Below are 25,200 nucleotides of genomic sequence, written 5' to 3'. Positions count from 1 at the left end.
TGTAATAATCACAGACATTAAAGTGTCATTATTATATTTTTAAAGAAACTTTGATAAATTTTGTTTATTTTTCCCAATTGTGTTCATAAGTTGCACACTTATTTAGTGACAGCGAATCATTACAATGATTTTAATAACCTTCTTGGAAATATAATCATTTGCATTACGAGTACATATGAGTGTAATTGTAAACTTAAACGTAAATTTAACGGAAAATATATGAACATATATATATATAAGCTAAATTTTTTAAAAGATGATTTTTGTCCATTAAGTCAGAAAAGGTCGTGCATCGTAAAAGCATCCACGGCATGCGCTGCGTGGATAGTAAAATATACACAAAAATAATGTAGGGTCGAATTGTTTCTCACGAAAAAAATCTAAAACAAAACCCGTGATAGAATATATTCTTTTCTTGATCTTCTAAGGATAACTCTAAGGCATCATACATAAATAAAAATGTTTGTTGTCATAATTTAATTGTATTCAATTTAAAAAATATTTGTCATTTACACTACACACTATTTAATTTATATTAATATCTTAGGAGTTATTATAAAATCAAAACTCATGTGCAACAAAAAATATAATTAATGTGGCGGTGAGATGGCGGGGCAGTCAGTTATGCGAAGCGGAGGGTGTCCAGCCTCGACGTCGTTGACGGTTGTTTTAAAACAATTTTTAGTAGTCTACGTGAATTTAATATTTGTTGTTATACATATATAATAGCTTAGGTACTTAGCATGGGCCGACTGCATAAAAATTGATTGTTAACACTGCATTTGAAAGTCGTTTAATATTTGTTGTTGTGCATGCACTAAGTATCCTATATGTATAAGTCTCATTTTACGTTAATTTGAATCATTATTTTTTATCTAAAGTTAAAATTATTTATATACATAATACAATATTTATATACATAAAACTTTTCAAATCATTAAATTATTTATTTTGATGAGGTGATACTTTGTGACAGTGAAATTACCTTAAAGTTGTCGTAAATTTTTTGAACATAGAAATGATTACTGTAAGTTATCTTTTAGTTATAAAGTCGCTGCCTTTTTTCAGATCTTTTGGATTTTTTTTTTTTATTTATTATAAATATCTCATTTAAAGTTATTGTGCAACTATTATATTTTAGCAGCGTTCGCTTCAAAAGCGCCTAGACCATAAATTTACTCTCACTATATTCTTTTTTTTTACACTTAATAGGCTAGCGTTTGACCGTTTATTTGCCTGATGTTAAGCATCGACTCGGTCTAGTATGTAGCACGCTTGCCTAAAAAGCCGAAAATGTGGTGTCTTCAAATCGTTGGAGACGCCAAAATCAGATGTCATTCCGGACGTAAACGCATACGCCTACTCGTGAATTAAAATTGTTCCCCTGCGGTCGGCCAGCGGTACCGTGCCTCGGATACCGCTACCCTCTTTGAAAAGTTTTCTTTTAATTCTATTATAATTTTGGAAGCCCTAGCATGCAAGCGTCTAAGTGACAATTCAATTTGGATATAAAAGTTAAAAAACAATAAAGGTATTTGTTAGATTTTGTCCAGCCTACATTAATAATTTATCAAAATTTTAAAGTCCATATTCGATTACAATCAGTAGTTTCAGCGTTAATTTGGTATAAATAAGCGAAATATACCTCTTTACTGTTTAGGACGAAGTCCCATTTTTGTGCATTTTATCGATAAAATACAATTTATAACTGGTAACAATTTCTGGTAAAAATTTGTAACTCTTATTATAAAAGGGATAATTTAAGACTAATATAGTAGTGTAGTATTGTGACTAATCCAAGCAAGATTCACTGGAATATAAAAATAGTTGGTAAGTTCTTTTATCAATAAGTATAATCTGTTTCGTCTTTCTATAAAAAAGGACCGACAAGCGGGAAGCCACTCGGCAAATATCCCATTATACACACAAAAAATGGCATTCCACGGCAACGCGTACAGACGACGATCTAGTGGCTATATTATCTTTTTCTAATGTCCTTTACAAATAAAACCTCGATTATCAGTGCTTTCTTGAAATTTAAAGAAAAATTTAGAATTTAAAAAGGACCTATATATTTAAATTCCATAACAATTTCACTTTCATAAATTTAGTAATTAATGTAGAAATAAGAAAGAACATCAACTCATTTTGTTAGTGATAATTTTAAATTGTTTGTTTTAACTGTTACTTACTTTATATACCTATTTTGTGTAATATTTATGTCATATGTAAAGCTTTCATAGTAAAAAAATATTCTACTATAAATAACTCTACGCTTAATTTAATAAAATATTTATATCATTTTAATGTGTAACGTTTTTTGTTAGGAATATTATTATAATAGGACAACGACAAACCGGAAGTAGGGGAGTTAAGGACTTCCGTTTTAAACATGAAGAAACAGTTGGTCAAATATTTTTTTAAGGTTTCGAACGTTAGTGTGATGATATTATATAATCAACACAGAGTTCTAACATAAAACTAGGAACAAAATATAATCTGCATAATTCTGATAATATATGTATGTTTGTATTTTTATTGTTGAGATTTATATGTATATATAGTTTTTTTTGCTTATAATGATTATGTGATAAATGCTTTCAGTGATATTTTTGATTATTTCATTACAATTATATTATTATTATTGACCAATGCAGAGGTTAAGCGGTATGTCGACCCTTTGAGCGTCACGGTAGAATGCGTAAACGATCCCGTGGCGCTCCTCGTTAAGACGGAAAGGCTGGTTTTTAGTGGGTATTCCGATGTTCGGGGCGCATTCGGCGCCTTGGACACCGACGAGACACGCCCCCCCCCCTCATACTCTATGGGAAACGCATTATGCGTTTTTTCCAGCTTTAAAAAAAAGGTATGTCGACTCCAGGATATAAGCGTCCCGGAAGCTAAGGTTACCGAGTAATGTATGCGTAGAAAGAAGGTCAGAAGAAAACATCTTATTTTTTAGTTGTTATAAATATTTCCTATAACAGACATGTCTCTGTAAAATGACCGACAAATCTGTTAAACTCATATATAAATGATTTTGTTTTCAATATAGTATACTCTTTATTTATATTAATACAAAGATCAATTAGAAAGAATAGTTGCACCTTGAAATACATTTAAATTAATTCATTACGGAGAAAGTTACTTAGTTGACTTCATAGAAATTTGTAAATATTGAATACATCTTAGCAAAAAACACTCGTCGCAGTATGACAGTAGCCATTGAAAACTAAAAATAAAATTGTTGAATGGGTTTGTATGTAATAAACACAATGCTTTGAATGTTTTTTTAGGGTCTCATAATTATCATACGAGAATTGTGTTAGAAGCCGTTATAAGCCGTAATTTTATATCGATGATTTTTCAATGGAAATCTTCAAAATAACTTTGGTTTAGATAACAAACGGACAATTTATCAGCCGCCAGTTAAATTAAAACTGTCGAATTTTCTAATAAATCTTTAGCTAAAGTTTATTTACGATTAAACGGCATTTAATCCAAACAAATTTATATTCAATCAAAAATTTAAAGTGAAGGTGTAATATATTCTTAATAAGTACTAAAATAAGTTTGTAAATTGATTTTATTTACAATAAATAGGTAAATACCTATAAATTAACATTCAAGCGCTTGTTCATGATGGATTGGATATGTCCATCTTGTAAGCGATAATTAATTATATGATTAATACACAACCTGTTTCCAAAAAAATATCTATCAAAAATAAATTTGTCGATAGTTAAATATGTGCTAATAGACTTATATTGATTAATGTTCAATTATATAGTGAACACCATACTCATATAAATGGAATTTACAAGAACACAATTTTGAATTTTAAAGTTATTGTTATCTTTTTATTATTTTGAAATTCTTAGTTTCTTAAATGTGAAAGTAACTTAGTGTGTTTATTTGCTACTTTCACGCTTCAACCAATAACCCCATCGCAACAGTTAATTTGACACATACATTAGGATAAGTATTCAACATGGACAAGGACATAAGATTAATTTTGTTCGCAGTCAATGAAGAAGTTTTGGCGGGATATGTGAGAGTAAAATTAATATTAAATATATTTAAAGTCAATAACAACAGTTTATTCTTCCTCTATGTGTACTTGATAATATATAATTTAACTAAATTATTTGTAAAAACTACAAAAGGCGTAATTGGCTTTTGAGAAGAGCAAACTGAAAGTGGACCATCTTCTGAAGCGACAAGACTATTCTCTAACCCACTTTAATAACACCGCTATCAAATCAATTTTAAAACTAACCTTGCACGAGAGCGATGATAGCACTAAAGTAAATGACATCCATGGTTATGTCCACACTGAAAGTTTTTTAACGACACTCACGACGGTTTTTCGTAACAAAGCGCGGTCATGGCGCGTGCAACTTACACAGCCTTCGACGGTCTACTGACTTTGCCGTCAGCCGGTGCTGGCAACAGGTGCGCCGGCGCATCGCAGGTACACAACGCACCGCAACTCGCAAACTTGGAGCTTTCGCGTGCTGAATAAATTTCTCGGGCTCCAGAGTACAGTTTACGTGTTTCGACTTGGAATGCCGATTTCTGCAGCGGTCACTTATTGGGTTAGTGGGTACTGCAGATGCTATTTGTATAGTAATTTTAAGTAACTCTTTTTATCACTGATAATAAAATGATGTTAAATTTTACATTTCGGTATAAATAATTTAACTAAAAAGATTAATATTTTTACTTTATAATTATTTTATTAAATTATATTGGATTATCTTGTTGTAGAAGTCCAAGAAATTTAGTAGTATATTTGTTTAAATAAAATTCATACAACACTTGTAGTTTACACATACTCATATGTCAGAAACGATGCTCACTCGTTGATGTCGTTTATAGCGACAATGGTCCATATCGGTGTCACTTAGGCAACTAAGAAATTATTTGATGTTTAGATGAGTTATAGACCGGGGAGAAAAAAGCATTTTTTTTCTTTGTATGTTTGTCCTTCAAATATAAGCGTTTTATGTAGACCCTTTTTTTTCACGCACCCGGCACATTAAGAAGGCGGCAATCGTTTCATGTGGTATTCTTACCCACTAAAACCACTGCGATGATCATCCTCGGGATGGATCGGAGAGGCAGTGGGATCGTATCGATATAACGCATACGCGGCTCCCCCACCCGTACTCTGCTTCGTTTGTGTCTCGACGGTGCTCTCCTCAGGGTCCCCTGAAATAGAACTCGTGGCCTCTTAGACCTTACGCATCATCGGCCCCAGCCTTATCTTTTAAGCCCCGGGCATCGGGCTTCTGCTAAGCAGAATCAGCCCTTTCCCGTTCCCACTGCACCGTCTCCTTCTAGACCATGACGGCCTAGCAGAAGGAGGCTACGACTAGCTAAGCATCGTCGACACAATTGCTCACAGGTTAAGGTCTTTTTTGACTTCACGGACTAGGATCTCCCACTCCGCGCTCCACGCGGAATACGTCACCAACGCATGCTGGGCTAGCATGCTTAGAACCAGCCCACCAGTCACCATTATAGGAAATAAATAAAAAATAAATAAGAAATTAAAACATGCAAATTACAACGGCAATAATAAAAGTATCTTTAAGATTTATCCTGAGTTTGTACATTGGTAAGGTTTTAAGCAAAAAAATGATTACTAGTGGTCTCCACACATCATGGACTATACAAGTTATATAGTTTATAAGTATATAATATTCTCTTAATTTAAGTAGTTGCTATATAACTAAACTATATTTTAATTATTTAACAATTTAAACAACCAAATAACAATTAAACGATGGCACTACAAAAACCACGAAAGTTTATCTTGAGTGTCTTTTCGTCTATGAATTTACATACAATGTACGCTACAATTGTATTAATAATACATTTTCAACTTATGTTTAATATTCTTATATTAATCTATCAAAGGTTATCTATATAATCTAAGTATACACACACAATATATATTTTCTCATAGATATTGATTTATAATACGTTTGCTGTTAATATATTTTTGTGTCCTTATACGATAGTGTTCTTAGCTAACTTGTGATTACACGTTTTGTTTTTCTTATAATGGGATGCTTCAGGCTACATGATTTTGACACTCTGTTATACATTATTGCGTCAACAATGGGTATGAAGCGTTTGGTAAAAGCAGTTCTTACGTTTGTATATGTATATGTTTTACATATTATATAATATACCTGATTTATAATTTAAGTAACCAATTATTTTAAATCAGTTATTACTTTAAGTCAGGTGAAACTTACATAGAAGGTAATACACTCTTTTAACTGAGTATCGTATCGAAATCTTTTCTTATAGTTATTATTTATACTATTTTTTTTTTGTTGATTTAATTAACATATAAATTCTTTAATTTTTACACTTCGTGCGATTTTTGTGATCCCTTAATTTAACTCGGTTAGTTAAGAGTAGCCATAAAATTTTGTGGCCTATATTTTTTACAATAAACTTATATTTTATTTTAAAATTATATTTATTTCATTACTAATTTCGGCTCGTGTTTGAGACAGTTGTTGTTGACAGGTAGCTTACGTCCTGTTCTGTGCTCCCGAAAACGTATATGCAAATATTGATGATAATCGGTCGAGTAATAAATACGTGAATGCGTAACAAATGAACGGATAAACAAACTCACTTTCGCATTTATAATTTTATTTGGTTTAGGTTAGAAAACTATTTCCCAATACAAAGTTTTAAGATGTCTTTAACTAATTCTTGTTTGACTGTACCGTGTGTGTAGTTTTATAACTATTATTAATTAAAGAAAAAGGAGATTTATATTGGTTAAATAAAAGGCCAGAAACATAATAAAGCCAAACCAAATCAGAAAGTATTTTTAGAAAGACAAATAAAATGACTTTTGATAACGAATACCAAGTGTTTGTAATGCACACTCGTTAATTTGACTTGCAAGTTGGACAACTTCCAAACAGTTTCTTTATATGATCTTTAGTAAATTTTTAGGAATATGTCAAATAGTAAATAAAAAGTACTATATTGTCTATGGTCTCATCCCAATATCTCAGTGACAATTAACACGTAAATAGTGTATAGTTAAATAAGCAAAGACTAAAAATAAATAGTAATAATAACATATAAATATTTTCAATAATTTTGTAAATTGACCTTATAACAATTACAACCGAATTTATACTATAGCTTTATGAAGTGAAGCCGAGATGGCCCAGTGGTAAGAAACCGATGATCGTGGGTTCAAACCCGGGCAAGCACCACTAAATTTTCATGTGCTTAATTTGTGATTATAATTCATCTCGTGCTTTTTACGGCGAAGGAAAACATCGTGAGGAAACCTGCATGTGTCTAATTTCACTGAAATTCTGCAACATGTGTATTCCACCAACCCGCATTGGAGCAGCGTGGTGGAATAAGCTCCAAACCTTCTCCTCAAAAAGAGGAGAGGAGGCCTTTAGCCCAGTAGTGGGACATTCACAGGCTGTTAGGGTTTATGAAGTTAGCTAAAAGTATATTTTAGTATTAATGTCATACTTTCAGTATTTGGTACTATAAAAGATTTACTATCTTGAGAGACTTATTAGATATTTTATTATATTAGGTCTTGAACATGTACTTTCCATTACATATACCATTTAAATCACTGTAAAGTATCCTATCTTCAGGTCCTCTAATAAAATAAAAATTCCTGTGCGTCTTATTGTACGTCATGGGATAGGTGATAGGTGATATTTGTGTCGTCGAGTAGAGTATTAGTTTCCATAATGGATTCTAAAAAGGAGTGTCACGGATAATCTCTTATGGCATAACCTATTTTTATTGAATTATTTATTATGTACTTTATACGTGAACAATAGCACTGGTTTTCGAATGCGTCAAGTGAAATGGATTTTGTCACCTAATAGGCGACTATCACGACTTTGCTTTCGGCGGGTCGGAATGCGACGAGCACTCTCCATTATCCTTCTTTAGAAGGATAGTAACGTTTAATAGCATTGTTACGACCTAATTTCATATCGTTCATATATGACTAACGCTTTTTACGTGTACGTACTCTACTTATACATTTGTTAATAAATACATTTAAAACTCGTAAAAGAATTACTAATGACTATATACTACACAATTTATTACACTGTGCATGATTTTATAGTATAATTTTGATAAAAGAGCTTGGAGTTAGCGTTCGTGAATTTTTATATAGGATACATATACATATATATGAATATTACATAATTTATTTAGTTGATTACATCAGTTGTCGAATTGAGTAATTAGTTTAAAAGTTATGTGGGAACAATTGAACACACTTACCTGCTTACTGGCTAAAATCATATACCCCGTAGTCTGTTAAAAATAGTAACTACTAAGTTTCTTGTCGATTCTTCTCTGTAGAATCTACATCCGAACCGTTGGTAGCAATTTTACATTTAATTTAACTTTGTTTAACGACGAATTAAAAGTACTCATAAGATCCTACTTGAATAAAGTATATTTTGATATCTTTAGTTCACTCAAAAAAATAAACATAAAACTTTTTTTTTTAATTGTTGATATTTTCAACTTTCAGCTCATTTAGAGTTATAAGTTGGTGGTTTGTTAACACTAAATTCTATCTTTTAAATGCGCAATAAACAATAATACACATATAGACTGACTGTAGACAAGATATTATCGTTCCCACTAAAAGATTAAAATCATTTGGAGCGTTTGTCCCAGGAAATTAAAATAACAGGCAACAGTTTACCACAAATCCCATTTACATAGAACTTTCACGTAATAAAAACAAAAGTTGGTTAGTCAGTGCATAGGTTCATAGGTTGAATCTATGAAAGGAAATATTTTGCCTCGTTAAATAAAATTTAAACTATTTCGCTAAATTATATTTCATGTTTCATTCACAAAGAATTAAAAATGTTAAAAACGTGTTTATTGTGAATATTTATTATTCTACTTACTTTGGCACCTCTCCTTTTTAATAATTATAATTATTTACTGAATAATTAACTGTATAAACCGCACTCTATGCTGAGATTCACGGTTCACGCTGCGTTTCGCTATGTTTGGCTGAGCGCTGCGCACTCTTCGCCTTCTCTCTCAAAAACAATTGAATGTATTAAAAATAGCTTAAATCAAAATTTGCGGAGAATTTTATGCTCTATAACTTTTATAATGAAGGCAGATAAATTTTAATACATAGGAAGCGAAATATTTAGTAAAAACCCTTCTCTGCTACCTTTAACCTTGAATATTAATTTAAGACGCGGACAGTGATCTTATGAGACTTTTGAGATAACTGTTAGAATGAAAAAATTCAGATTTTTACAAATTTATAGCCTTATCTTTCATTTCGAGGTTGACACCTTGTAAATTAAGTGAGTGTCATAATAGATACAATATATTGTATAACTGAGGTATGAGTTGTTTTTTTATAACGTTTTCAGGTTTTTGAAAAATGAATGAAATATCCTTCAAAGAGCACATTAATAAATCCAACATAAAGTCTAACATAAATACAAGATTTAGAAACTTTTTTTTATCAAGGAAAACGTTTCACGATACCGAGTGAGTTAAGTTGATATGCGTTTACCGAGATAAAATAAAAATTTGGGACAACCGACGTAGATTTATTTGATAACGGAATAATGGACCCGACGTACTATGCGCCTCGGTTTTCATGAGTAAGATTAGTTATAAACCTAGGTTTGCTTATATTATATTTCTTATAAATCCTTGACAATGAATAACACCATTTCTATACCCCAAGATACTTTCTTCTAATTATTTTATTAGTATTTTTCGCTCTTAGGGCCAATGACAGAAACCACAAGCTTTGACTAAGCCAGCACACTCTTTAAAACACATCTCATCACATTTGGGCTGCTATGTTACTGATAACTAATAATACGTCTGTTGTTTGAAATGTTTATTTTATACTTGAATTTATAAAATTAATAACATTAAACTTATCCGAATTACATCACTAAAATATGTATGTGCATTTATAAATTACAGGATTGTGCATTGTGTGGCATATACAAAAATATACCTACCTGGTTTAAGGGCATTAAGAAACCATATACTTGGACGATTTATAAGGCATACAAGGAGACGATATATATTCAGTAAAAAATTAAAGAATGTACAAGTCTTCATTTGAAAATATTTACGACCTTTTTTCATAAATATGAATTGATTGTTTATATATTTTTTTTTTTTTAATTTTACTAAGTTCATAAGGTTGTTTAGATATTTTGTTTTTTGGGCGTATATTTTTTGTTCTTAAAATTAGTACCATATTCTATTTCTATTCATTGTTACATTGATTAAAATTTTAAATGATTTTGCATGTGTTGTAAAATTTATATTAGTGTTCTGGAGCATGTAAAATGTTTTTCAATAAATATAACTAGGTAAACATAATATGCAAATAATGCTTAACCCTTGCATTATTATATTATAATTATAATACTTAATGATAATTGTACGAGTGAAAAAGTATAGACGGAACAAAAGTTGATGACGATTTAATTAATTATTAAATTAGGGTCAGATGGTTAAATAGGTAATTTAAACTACCTATACCCTAGCCAGTTGGTTATTCCCTTATTTTGCATTATACGTAAACTGCTTAATCTTATTCATACTTTTACTATTACGATGTGTGTAACGTTATAATGTCGAAAATCTAAAGTAAATGTAGTGTTTTTTTTAAGGGATTTTGGACAAGATTACATTCTATGACAATTACTAACGGAATCTAATGTATTCGGTGCAAATGAATAATTCGAAAATAATGGTTTTATACATAGGCAAATCAGTTTAGAAAAACCTTGCATCTACTCATAATTTATAAAATATGTGGAATTTTACAACTATATGAATATGTTATACAATAATATGTATATTACATTAAGACTGCACCGATCTACTGAGCGCTTTGTATTTAAGAGTTCCCAATCGCTGTATCTATCACGTAGCATTATTTTACACGCTTGAAGTAAATACAATCTGTGCACGCAACTCTGTCCTTAATTGTATCGTAAATATAATAAAAAATAGAAATTAATATGATGAGAAAATCAAAAACAGCATTAATAAAACTACAGTTAATAAAGGCAAAATACACCAACTATAACAAAAATGTACAAAAATCAAATATAAACATAACATACAGTTTTTATTCAAACAAGAAAATTTATATTCACAACAAAAATCGATAATCTATACTACATAGCAATTAAAGTCAATAATCGAATAGATAATTAAAATTTTACGTTGTCGACTCACTACAAACAAAAAATTTGCAAAAAATTGATGACCTATAAAGCATAGAACGAAATACTGTCAATGTACTGACATATAAATATTAACTAACAAAATTAAGTTAGACAAACTTATTTTAGATAAAATTGTTATAACATTACTTTTAAATTTAGAAGCATAGTCATTAATGTCAATGTCATCTAAAAAGTCAATATTTCGACATAAATAAGGCCAAATAATATCTACTACTTGTCATCTTAGACCAATTTTGAAGAACTGGACTTTTATCTAATTTAAAAATGAATAGTGTTAATAATATGCCCGAGGATTGTGCAAAACAATGGGAGATCTTATTGTTGTTATTATCGTCGGAAGAGAAGAAAATCGATCGAACCAATGAAAATGAAATTGATACAATGAATTATTTTTACAATAACAAGGGAGTTCAGTATGTAATTCTGTGAATTTAAGTAGAAACTCTTAAAATAAACATTAACTCGAAATTTAAAGTAAACTAACTTTAAATGATTTAAATTAAATTTTGCATTGAAACATTTAAATTTGATTAACAAAACAAACCACAGGCATACCATGATAATGTCTTATAATATAAATTATACTAAATAATATTGTTAATTTATAATACTGTTGTCAAATGAAATACAATATGGAAATAAATTATTTAATTAAGTAATAAATAGCTGAAAACATAAAAAATGGTGTCCATCTAAACTAAAAATAAATTTTCAAAAAGTATTTATATATCTCAATCTTGTTTTTATTTAACATAATAATAGAAATTGTTTTGCTAGGTTCATCTTTTTTCTTAGAAAAAACCAGACAGAAGTCTAATAGGGCTTTCTTTATTACACTTTCTAGATAAGAATACTTAAATGACACTGAATTACTTCAGAGTCAATATAATATATATTTTATTCCATAGAAAAATACTTCTCCATTGGCTGCAACAAATGAAAACGTCTTATGCTAGAAAGATAAGTGAATCAGATACAGCATTAAAATGTGATGAAGTCTCACTATTTTGGAGACTACGAGGCAACGAAAAATTTCGAGCCAATTTTTTAGAAGAAAGCTATAAATGCTACACCAGCAGTGTATTATATGCTAAGCATAATAGTCTTATGTATGCACTGGCTTTAGCAAATAGATCGGCAACTTTATTGCGCTTAAAAAGATTTCAGGTTAGTTTTTTTTTGTATGCCTATGTTGCTTATAACTTTATAGGTATTTGCCATTTATATTCTTTACTTACTAGATATTGCAATGTTGGAGATGTAAATACTGTCTATTATATATTTTATGCCTTACTTCTGTTTCTGACTCTTTCTCAAAAGCTTTTTTATTGTCACAAGGAGTGCCTCTCAGATATCTCAATGGCAATTACCAATGGCTATCCATTTGAGCAACAGCATAAGTTGTTGATGCGCCGTGCAGACTGTCACATCGAATTGCAACAGCGAACTGAAGCACGTGCTTCACTTGATGCAGCCATTCAACACGCTGATTCTTTAAATTTTTCTGCTGTTAATGCTAGTGAGTTTTTTACTATAAATTCATGTGCCTGTTTTAATTTTTTAACTGTTATTCAATTTATACTTATTGTTCTAGTGGAGTTTGACCGTCATTTAAAAATCTTGGAAAGAAAACTAGAGTCTGTGGTAGAAGACAGAATAAAAGAATCCATTAAATTACCTGAATGCTATATGGGATTAAACCCAAACTTTGAAGCCGCTTCTAATGCAATAGAACTCAGGTGAGTTTTATATAACCATTATATATAATATTATTTATTACCTTCAGAGTCTGGAAACCCACAGTTGAGATAGATATAAAAAGAAAAAAGGAAGCTTATTATAAATGTTATGATTATTATTGTTGAACTGTTTTAATTATTTATTTATTTAGATCTCCAACAGTTATACATAAAATACATCAAACACAAGCTTGACATTCACTTAAACAAAATATGTGCTACCAATTATAGGAGAACACACCATCCAATTACAATATTTAAAGTTTGCTTAAAAGTAATTTAACAATAAGTAACTGAACGTGAATTTTTGAGGAGAAGGTTTTTGGAGCTTATTCTATCACACTGCTCCAATGTTGGTAGAATACACATGTAGCAGAATTTTAGTGAAACTAGACACATGCAGGTTTCCTTACAATGTTTTCCTTCACAATCAAGTACAAGATGAATTATTATCAAAAATTAAGCACATGAAACTTCAGTGGTGCTTGCCCGGATTTGAACCCACAATAGTCGGTTAAGATTCAAGAGTTCTTACCACTGGGCCATCTCGGCATCTTGGTATGTCTATAAGTTTATTTAAATATAACAGGTAACAAATTGATGTACAATTTAAAATTTATATATAAATAAAAAACAAAAATTAAAAAAGGTATTTTCTAATTAAGTTATTAAACTAAATATATAATATTATATATATTTATAACGTTTCTGTGATCTTTATTTGAAATTGATAAAGGGCCTGAATTTCTTTATGTTGCCGAATTTGTCAAAGCGAGACATTTTGGAGTTTCTTGAGGACAGTGAAACACTAAGTTTGAAAGTGGACTCATCGATAAGGTTTATTGACACATTAGTAATACATAAATAAGTAATCTATCTAAACATATAATCTGAATATATTATCATAGATCACCATTATTCAAGTTTTTTTTTTTTATTATAGTATAGGTAGGCGGACGAGCATATGGGCCACCTGATGGTAAGTGGTCACCAACGCCCATAGACATTGGCATTGTAAGAAATTTTAACCATCGATTACATTGCCAATGCGCCAACAACCTTGGGAACTAAGATGTTGTGTCCCTTGTGCCTGTAATTGCACTGGCTCACTCACCCTTCAACCGCAACACAACAATACCAAGTACTGCTGTTTTGCGGCAGAATATCTGATGAGTGGGTGGTACCTACCCAGACGAGCTTGCGCAAAGCTCTACCTCTCAATTTTAACCATATCTTTATGGACCTTTAAAATGTTCTGGATATCAAATTTTTTCATTGATTGGGTTACTTCTCATTACCTATAATCCATATTGCAAATGCATTTTGAGTGTTGTAACTTGAAACATAGACTACAGATGTATCGAATAATGTATTGTAACCGTTTAATGTAATGGTTGCTTTTAATAAAAGCTAATAACAGAGATGGGTCGCCAGTTTAAAAATATAAATTTGTATGTACAGATGTAACGACACAGCGGGTCGGCATGTGGTAGCTACGGCGCATACAAAACGGGGCGACGTTCTGTTCTCAGAGGAGCCCTACGCGTGGGTCACTTTGCCCTCCGAAGAGCAAATTTGTGAAATGTGTTGTGAAGCTGACATTAATCCAGTGCCGTAAGTTATATACAGATACATTATAAAGTGAGGTATATATATAAAACTTTAAAGTAATCGGTGTTACATTCAATATATCGGAGTTTATTGGCATTTAAATACCATGGTTTATATATCTTCTTTCCTGTCCTCGACACATGATACCATTAAATCTTTGGTGGCCAACCTTCCTATGTATCATTTTTATAAATATTGGCTTGGCATAAACTTACAGTGCCATTGTATGTGCGTTGATCACTTACCACCGGTTAGACGATTTGTCCGTTTACCAAACTATTACCTTCAATTTCAAGTTTAGCTCCGGTGCACGAGGTCCTCTCGCAATTGACTGTGTTTCGTGATCAGTTGCAGCGAGTGCTCGCGCAGCGTCTACTGCAGTGAGAGCTGCCGCGCGCTCGCTTTGTTTCACCGCTGGGAGTGCGAAGCGGCGCAGTGCGCACTCTTCCCCACTATAGGAATCGCGCATTTAGCTTTAAGGTATGAAGATAAACTTCTCACTTAATTAGAGGAAGAAGACAATCATCCCTCACCTTTGACTTCGATTACTTTGCATTATTTTCATAACATTTATATACATATTACAAAATCAAACATCAATGAAACGATAGCATTTATTTAGCGATAGGACATTTAAAAGTATTTTATATATATAGGGTGTTACTAATAAGTGCCCACAACGGTTTCCCCGCGCCCCCGCGGCGTCTCCCCGAGCCGTGTACAGCCACTGACCTCTTCAAAAGCTACGCACAAGTTGATAAAATTAAAATATACGACAAAAATACACCGACCTTCTACAGAATGTTTAATCTCGTCACAAACTTCGACAAAATGAACAATATGGACTATATACAGTACGCTTTGGTGAGTAGATATTAGTAGTACCACTTATACATCTGTAGCCGCCACATAAACCATTCACGCATATTGATCACGTATACAACACATTATTGACATATTCTAACAACCACTTCATTACACCGCATAGTGTATATTGTTATTATTAGATATTATTTAATTGAATTCATATTTACACGATATGAATAATTCAGTTAAATGTTAAACCTGCAGTTAATAATAATATTGAATGCTAGAAGTATAATCGAATAGAAGCACTCTTTGTGCCTAAATTAAGTATGTCCTAAATATGTATTTTTAAGACATAGTACAAGCGCCACTGAGTTTTTTAACAACAGTTTGTGTAACAAGTAGTTCACTCGTTCGGCGCTGAGAAAAACGTGTACAACATGTATCGGAAATAATTTAGACTCAAGCATATTCATCGCTTTACAGCAGCTGTGGTCTGCGTCATAGCAATGACAAGTTATCAAACCTTTCTCCCAATAAAAACAATATCGTAAAATATTCTCGTAATTTTAACGGCTGAGCATTCGCCTCCTCCGTTTTTTCTTTCATCGCTGAATAATCCAAGAGATGAAATCTAAACACAAAAAACATGAAAGCTCAGAGGCGCTTGTTCTAATTCGATCTTTATTTAAGATCCACGCGTTCAATCCTTCTGGGCCATTTCGATTCTTCTAATTAAAAAGGAAAAAATCTTTTGTTCAGTTGTAGATGTAAGGGATATTTTTTTACTGACCTGTACTATTATGAAGTATATTGTTTAACTTGTGTATGTAACTTATTGACCTTACACAGACAGCGACGATGCTGACCCTGTATCTGGAGAACTTCACGTTGTTCTTTGATTACTTGCCGTCTAAAGTGCCTTGCTCATTGTCCCACGCCGAGCTGAGACTGTTCGCGGCTGCTGTCATTCTGCGCAGTCTCGGACAGCTCGTCTGCAACGGACATGCTACTCTGAGCCTATCAACTGTCGAAGAGGCTAACGGAAGGAATGGTAGGTTAACCTGCATGATTATTATTATTTCTGTGTCGTTATTGTGTTCGGCTTAAATTCTGCATCAGTAACCAGTTCAAAGTAACTACAGGCATTAGGAACGTGAAAACTTAGATCTCAAGGTCGGTGGTGCATTGACAATGTAAGGAAGGAATTTGACCGTTTACCATTAGATAATAGGTGGGTCAGTAACAAATTTCACTTTGTATGTGTACATTATATTGCTACAAAATCAAAAACCTTGTCTAAATGAGTTTTCTTAAACTATCTCAACAATATTGTTATCAGTATGAATTGTTGAAATTTAGAGATGTATTGATTAATTTTAATTTAAACGTCAAAGCATTTGGTGAAGTTGTACCTCGATAAAACATTTAAAGAATAAGTTTTCATTACAGAGCGGACTATTACGGAGAAGGAGGTTCGACGCGCGACAGCTATATATCCTTCTGCGGCTATGATGAATCATTCCTGCGACCCGAATATTATCAACACGTATGGAGGCGACTAAACATTTTATTGAAATTTCTCTAAATGACATACTTACTTAATTTGTTGTTTTAATATTTTGAGTTGTATCGACAAATGGTATTTATACTGTAGTACGTACTTCTGATGCACATCCAAAGTGAAGACGCAGAGTGAAACCCTTTAGATATTTTAATCCTATTCTCGTTTAATCTTTCAACTAAATAGTGAATGGGAAAACAAATATGTTAACATTTTTCAATGCGAATTAAATGATGAGTTTAATTACAAAAAAAAAAATTGAGATTTAACATTTTGGACATTGAAAGCGATAAGTTTTATAGAATTATTACACCAAGCGATATTCATAACTAACAACTACACGTTAACTAAAATTCTGGTTCGATGACTTTTTTTTTTAAATTGTCTAATTCTAAATTCACTATATAGTGAAAAGATAGTGTAGAAGTCACAGAAAACAAAATCCTTAAAATACTTAACCGTGATAATAATAACAAAGGTTCTACAAGAGTCGACTAATAATTCGTTGTTCGCGCGAGCTGTCGCCGGGTTCCGAAGTTCTGAACTGTTACGGCCCGCACCGCGCTCGCGAGCCGACCGCGCAACGTCGCTCGCAGCTGCGCGCGCAGTACATGTTCACCTGCAACTGCACCGCGTGCAGAGATAACGAGAGGAAGGACTTTTTGGTAAGGGACCAAATGTTTTACGGTAAAAGTATAACCAATGCATCGAGAAAAGATAGAGACATTGTGTGGCGAATAGAGCCAGCTCCGTATAGCTGAATCGAAATACAGCTGATTTTCAACTGTTCCCCTTACCTCGGGAATTACGCAAAATCAATAAGCAATTAATTTTATACAAACAATAACAGACAAACATAAGTATTTATGACTTAAATTAAAAGAAAGATATCCACACTATTAACAAAAAAATTAGATGAAGTGTTGAGTGAATATTAAAATAAAACTTACAAAGGTACAGACAGATGCATGCGTAGAGAAAGAAATAAAAACACGCTAAGGCAGGATTATCTGGGTCTTCTTACTTCAAACGGGGTTAATTTGATCGTAATTTCTTCTTTTTTGTTTCTCCTATAATAGAAAAGGTTCTCTTTTGTTTCCTTCCGATGAATGCCATTTTTTTAATTCTAAGTAAATTATAATGGTCAGAAGGAAGGAATCCCTCGAACGAATTTGACCATGGCGGCCTTTCTCAAACAGAACAGGAGAGAACAATTCTACTAAACAATTGTCACTTTATTGCAATTGAATCGAAAGGTAATCGTTGGCATTTAACAGTTTCCCTATTCTATTAACACAAAAATCCCGTAGCGGTTTGGTCGAAGTGGATCGGAATAGAATATGGAACGTATCGTTATCGCTAACGTAACGTAACCGTTATAAATTAGAAGAATTGGTTCAGTCCATTGCGCATATATTGTAGAGCACAGAGTACATACATAGTTGTAGTATAAAAGTAGCCACTAGATCAAGAACACAGATAAACAATCAATAGATTTAGTATATAAAATATTGATCTTAGTGTTTTATAATTTGTATATAAAATTATGTATAGGATAATTCTGTTTATTGAATTATGAATTGTTAAATTTAATAATAATAATATTTATTGTTTAGCTGCTATTTAGTGCATACGCTTGCCAGTCCTGTAAGGGCCCGATATCGTGGCAGAGTAGGCGACCGCGCTGCCAGCAGTGCAACGCTGAGTTCCATCCGGACCGCGCATTAACTCTGATCGATCGAGCCGAGGAGTTAGCTTCGCAAGGTAAAATATAAATGGATTTTACATTATTATTATATAATTAAGAAAATATGATAGTTTTACTTTATATTAATTATCATCATCGCTTGCCTTTATCTCATTGATTTGGGGTCTATGTTAATAAACACTGAAAGAAAAAGTATTTGCCCGACGCCAACCTATCTTCTGCTAAATCAGCTAGTGGGTCGGTTTCCTGCCACCATGCGGTAAGTTGTTTGATCCTCCACCAGTTAAAATACTCTGTCTTATTACTTGCATTTGTAAATTTCATTAGAAAACATGTTTAGTCAGAAATAAATATCAAATCTGTAATCCGACTTAAAAATAATTCACTCACAGTAAGCCGTCTATCTATCTCATCGTCGTCTATACATATAATTAAATCTAGTCTTTACTTGTAGCCGAGCTGGCGGTTTGCTTGGAAAGCCGCTGCGACAAGATGTTGGCATCGTACCGATTGAGGCAGCAGGTGTGGCACCGACACCACGCGGGACTAAGAGTCACCGCCGACAAGCTAGCTCGGCTGTACGCGGACGTTGGTAAGTAAATTGAGATCCTCGGTTTGTGTTTGATTTCAGATTTTTTCAGACTTCTTAGAAGCCGTTCATGGTCTTGGTTTAAATAGACCTTGCTACTTGAAAACATGATTTTACTAGAACAGTGACTTCAATCTCCTTCTTCGCTTGGTCAAGAACCTTATTACATCGCAATATTCAATTTTCATATGCAGTTTTCTTACGGTTGACTAATTTGTTGAGTAACTTCTCGCTAACGGATGAATTCCTACTTATAATTATGATGGTACCGAAGTATCCCTGCTCCACCCTCTTCCCTACAAACCGAGGAATTAAGACCACTCCTCATATCATATAGAAACGTGATTTTTTTTCGATATATAAATTTAGTTTATTAATATTATGAATCTTTGTCATTTTTAACAGGTGAATTCAGTAAAAGCATGGATCTTATAAAGCAAAACATTCAGAACCTTGAGTATCAATTTGGGTCTTTCAGTGTTGAGGTAATAACCTAACCTAACCTAACAATAATTTCTCGAACATTACTTTTCAAAATAAAATATCAATGATGAGGTCTATTATTGCAAAAACTAATTTTACCAGAACTTCTAATAGATAGAATTTGTATAAATCATACTTATATAACTTAAAGGTTGCCCACGAACTAAGGAAGTTGTCAGACGTTATGTTAGAAAGAATCGTCAATTCTTCTCAGCACGCAGATCACAGGTATGTTGTCTTATACCATAGATACGATCACAATTTCTTTTTTTTGTATGAGTAGTTTATTATATTTATACCTATTATGTAGCTAAGTATTACCTAATTAAGTAATTTACTAAATGTTAAATTAAAATTATCCTCATTAAATTGCTCTTTATTCAAAAGAAACCGATTTTCAAACTGTAAGAAAGTATTTTTTCCAGGGAATGGTGTCTTGAAACCCACAAAATAATAAAGAAAGCTATTCAGTTAATGGAATTGAATTATGGTTCTTGGGAACCGGTAGTTTCGAAGCTGAAAGATCAAGAGGCACTTGTATCTTCACTTCTTGCAGACAGCAGTACTCCGGAAGCAGCAGATTGCATTCATCACAATCTACATTATAACCTTAAAATTTAAAACATAGTTCATTTTGTAAGAATTACAAACCCACGTCAACTATAAGCAATTTAAATTTAAAATATTTTATTACATAAGAAAGTATGCAGTACATTAAACTTCCAATATTTTACATAGTTACGAACGAATTTTAATGCTTGTTACAAAAAGGTGTCAGATACATTTTAATTAAAATCAGATAGATAATAATACAAACAGTATTTCATTTCATCTCAAAAGTAATTCGCGTAAGTTTTTTTTTCTTGGTCATTTTCATAATAGGTAGTTTACTTTTATTTAAGCATCCTTATGGTTCGGGAGTTGGTGAGCATTTTTCATTTCGATATCTATTTAAGTAGGTACATGTCGCAAGATTTAATATAAGTGCCCTTCTAGGTCTTGCTCATGGTTCTACTTATGTCTGTTCGATTCGTCGTGATTTACTGAAAACGTGATAACATTGGCAGACATTTTGTTCACTGATCAAAATCAAAAGATATAGAAACCGATTATTTGATTGTTTTTCAATATGCTACTTTTAGATTCCGATTTTTCAAAAATGGCGTGAGCGCCGGTTTATCAAAAATAAGTACAAATTTTTGGAATATCAGACCTCTGAATGTCAAACTCAGAATATGGGCCGCATGATGGAAAGTGGTCACATGTAAGTGGTAGACATTGGCATTATAAGAAATGTTAACCATCGCTTACATCGCCACCAATCTTAGGAACTAAAATGTTATATCCTTGTGCCTGCAATTACACTGGCTCCCTCACCCTTCAAACCAGAACACAACAATACCAAGTACTGCTGTTTTGCGGTAGAATATCTGATGAGTGGATGGTACCTAACCAGACGAGCTTGCACAAAGCTCTACCACCAGAAAGTTATATTTATATTAAAAATTATATATTTTTTAAATGTTTGCTGGTCGCTCTCTTTCTCTCTTTTGTTTTATAATCCGTTATATTCATAATATTAATCAATTGGTGGCAAGACGGTCAAAATGCCAGGGGCATACGGCCAGCTTAGACCGCGAGCACAATGTGCGGCACTGTTGCAACACTATCAGCTATGGAAGAATTGTTTTTAGTTCATATTCTGTTTTTAAAGGGCCAGCTAATGAATGGTAAGTAGTCACCACCACCCATAAATATTTGCATTTTAAGAAATATTAAGCATCCTTAACAACCTTGGGAAGTAAAATATTATACCCCTTGTATATATAAAAGTATATTAAATTCTTTCAAAATAAACATTTTCCCTGTAATTATATTGGCACAATCACCCTTCAAAGCGGAACATAACAATACTAAGTATTGCTGTTTTGCTTAGTCAGTTCTTGTAGGGGCGGCAGCCTAGGGTTCTTTCCTAATCTTTGCCCATTTTTTGTTACTTTTAATTTAACTTTTCCTAAGGAACATGAAAAACCTACATAATCAAAATTACACAAGTACTTAAAAACTCATTATTTGTTAGATTTCTGTTTTTACCATAAATAATTAACAACATAATACGTCTTATTTCTTAAATGGGCAATTTTTTTACTTACGCTACTTGAAAATGTGGTGAGTGAGTCGTACGAAAAAACCTTTGGTGGAGCTTGACAAAGTCAGCTTAGATCTTCCGACATTTCATAACATGCACACATAGGTACGTACATACACACAGCAATTCCTTAATAAACTGAGAGATAAATTGACGCTGCAATCCACGAGCAACGATAAAACTGCAAAGGCAATCGAAAAGGATTTATGGAATATAAATAGGCAATTTCCATCGATCAACTGAGTAAATGAAACGCAACCGTATATATTGGTTTGCTGTCAGCCTCGATATCTCCAAGGCTTTCGACAGGGTCTGGCACAGCAGTCTTCTCTCCAAGCTGCCGGTATACTGACTGTCCGTTCAGCTCTGCACCCGGATAGCCAGCTTCCTGCATAAGCGTAGTCTGCGTGTTTGAGTTGATGGTTGCGGCGCTTCACAATTCCATGTAGTAAATGCTGGGGTCCCCCAGGGATCTGTGTTATCCCTATCCATATCTATGATAGGCTCTCTCTTGGAAACATACATTGCTATGCAAATGATAGTACAGTGCATGGGGGATACCACGGACGCGCAGTAAATGGGCGAGTGGAAATTGAGAAGAGGGGGGGGGGGGAAATAGGAACTCGGCAACTCGGGAGTTCTGAACAATCTGCGGCGTTTTTTCTTTTGACGCCACAACAACTGTGCCTGTTTTACAAAATACAGGTACGGTCTTGCGTTGAATATTGCTCACGCCTTTGGGATGGCTCCGCTAAGTACCTACTGAAGACCTTGGATCGGTTGCAGAGACGTGCGGTTCGCATTATTGGCGACATAAAGGTTACATACACCCTCGAACCTTTACAATTGCATCAAGAGATAGCAACGCTGGGCGCTTTCTATCGACTGTATCACAGCGAGTACTCTGAGGAATTACTCTCTCTAATTCCTGATTTCAATTTCCTTCATAAGTCTACGCGTGCTGGCTCTCGATGTCACCGCCTAACTATGACATCAATTTGGACTCTATTACCACTTACCATCAGATGGAGTAGTCATTTGCCTTTTCGGCAAATATAAATCATACAAATAATAATAAATCATACAAATTTTCGACTGTTAAAAAAGGGAATGCACAGTTAAATTGTTACAATATCGTTACGATGTTTAGCCGCCCTTAGAATTGCTATTGATAAAAATTAAGTGAATAGTACGTTAATTTTAAAGACAGAACACGACAAAATTAGAACACTCAGCTCTGTCTTTTACTACTACAAATGTATGTACTTATCTTAATTATGAAGTAAACAGTTCGGGCTTTGTCCGAATAATGACATGGTGACATGGTGAACGACCACTTAAAAATGGGCTACAAGAATATTTCCTCTTCATTGTCAATTAACAGTACTTCAAAATTGGTGTGCTATATTACGTGCTCATGTACATGTACCCCTCACTTAGAGACAGTGGCTAACATATTGCGAGGCGGTGCGGTCCAACAGTCTCAAAGCTTACGGGGTCCTATAGGAAAAATATATTAAAAAATACGTACATTATTATATAAAGTAGATTATATTTTCATTTCAGCAATACCATATTTTCTATACTTTTTTTAATTTCCATTATAAAGTAAAAATCAAAATTTGACAATTTTTTCTTTAGAAACGTTTTCGAGTTCTGACGCGTGATTAATAAGTTTTTTTTACAAAAAGGCATGTAAATTATTCAAAAAGTAACGTCCACCGTGCCCGCCACAAGTAATAATTTATCAGAGGTTAATTTTTAAAATTCAGAAATGATAACATAATTTTTTTTTCATTTAATTTAGTTTAAAATTTAGTAAATTTAATAGGTAGTCTATTAAGACTTTTCTAGTTGTGGTATCGTCATATATTCATAATATTAATCAATTTTTATACTATAAAACCAAATACAGGTGGTAGAGCTTTGCTACTGGTGGTAGAGCTTTGTTACTGGTGGTAGAGCTTTGTTACTGGTGGTAGAGCTTTGTTACTGGTGGTAGAGCTTTTTACTGGTGGTAGAGCTTTGTGCAAGCTCGTCTGGGTAGGTACCACCCACTCATCAGATATTCTACCGCAAAACAGCAATACTTGATATTGTTGTGTTCCGGTTTGAAGGGTGAGTGAGCCAGTGTAATTACAGGCACAAGGGACATAAAATCTTAGTTCCCAAGGTTGGTGGCGCATTGGATATGTAAGCGATGGTTGACATTTCTTACAATGCCAATGTCTAAGAGCGTTGGTGACCACTTACCATCAGGTGGCCCATATGCTCGTCCGCCTTCCTATTCTATAAAAAAAAAAAAATACAGGTAAATCAGTATGGAGAAGTTTTTTTGTTTGTAATAGTGAATGTTCAGAAGATAATATTTTAAAGCATAGTTTTCAATATATTTTTGTTAAAAATATATTTTATGTATTTAAGCAGTAAATTATTAGCGACGAATTTTTAAGAAAAGAAACCGTTTACTTTAAATATCATAATATTTTGTTTCTAAGATGTCTTGAGGTGTTTAAAACTTGAATTAAGAAAGTTAGAGCATTTTGCAAGTGGCTGACAAACAATTATATTTCAGTCTTAAGCCTAAACATGTTTTAATTTAAAAAAATATTCCACATGATTTTAAATTTCAATAACAATTTATTCAGACTCTTCTAAACTGATATTGATCATAATAAATTATTACGTTACAACTGACGTCGTTCGTACTAGGAATAATTAACGACTGTACATTAACATATATAAAATTAGTTTTATTATAATTGTGAACCCGATAAAATGTTGTATTATCTTATCAGAATGCTGTTAGAATATGACCTTTAGAAAATAAATAAAGCGGCAAACAATGAGATGTTTATATACTAAACATAAATAGTACAGGGCTCGCATAGTTCAATTTGATGTTTAAATATATAACAAAATCATGTTGACTATGATAATATAAAATTATATCGTAAAAATTATGATAATATTAATTGTCCTACCCTTGGTATGGCATACTGTCCCACATATTTTATGTTATAGACGTTTCTAACGGTATTTAGAGATTGATACGGTGCACCTTTCCAAAATGTACTATCCTAATAGCATTAGGAATGAAAAATCAGCTCACCCCAAATACAGATTAAATATAGAAAAACAACCTTCTTTTTTTAATTTCCAACCTTTTAAAATATAAATGCATTTAATTCTTATAAAACGAGATTAGGATAGCTATTAAATACACGATTAATTAGTTTGTTATAAAATT

The 25,200-nt window shown here is 32.6% G+C and overlaps 3 protein-coding genes across 6 annotated transcripts in view; 1 reads left to right on the top strand and 2 right to left on the bottom strand.

The window, feature by feature from the left end:
• LOC126780718 (sushi, von Willebrand factor type A, EGF and pentraxin domain-containing protein 1) overlaps positions 1 to 4,395 on the bottom strand; it is a 30,093-nt gene extending 25,698 nt beyond the window's left edge. Inside the window, exon 1 of the mRNA XM_050505375.1 lies at positions 4,280 to 4,395. Coding sequence (XP_050361332.1) covers positions 4,280 to 4,322 — 43 coding nt within the window. The 5' untranslated portion in view covers positions 4,323 to 4,395. The remainder of the gene's footprint in view (positions 1 to 4,279) is intronic.
• The window catches only part of LOC126780711 (protein Jumonji), a 200,730-nt gene that overhangs the window by 89,223 nt on the left and 86,307 nt on the right, over positions 1 to 25,200 (bottom strand). The window lies entirely within an intron of this gene.
• LOC126780719 (SET and MYND domain-containing protein 4-like) lies at positions 11,528 to 20,594 on the top strand. Its single transcript, XM_050505376.1, has 15 exons — positions 11,528 to 11,713; positions 12,209 to 12,467; positions 12,639 to 12,819; positions 12,895 to 13,039; positions 14,501 to 14,653; positions 14,999 to 15,130; positions 15,307 to 15,514; positions 16,310 to 16,511; positions 16,910 to 17,006; positions 17,500 to 17,686; positions 18,638 to 18,785; positions 19,184 to 19,321; positions 19,724 to 19,803; positions 19,953 to 20,029; positions 20,227 to 20,594. Exons 1-15 carry the CDS (start codon positions 11,565 to 11,567, stop codon positions 20,420 to 20,422), a joined length of 2,352 nt encoding a protein of 783 aa, XP_050361333.1. The 5' UTR covers positions 11,528 to 11,564; the 3' UTR covers positions 20,423 to 20,594.

Source organism: Nymphalis io, chromosome Z (assembly GCF_905147045.1).
Source record: "Nymphalis io chromosome Z, ilAglIoxx1.1, whole genome shotgun sequence".
Taxonomy (NCBI): domain Eukaryota; kingdom Metazoa; phylum Arthropoda; class Insecta; order Lepidoptera; family Nymphalidae; genus Nymphalis; species Nymphalis io.
Note: the sequence above shows the minus strand (reverse complement) of the source record. Positions and strands in the feature narration are given on the sequence as shown.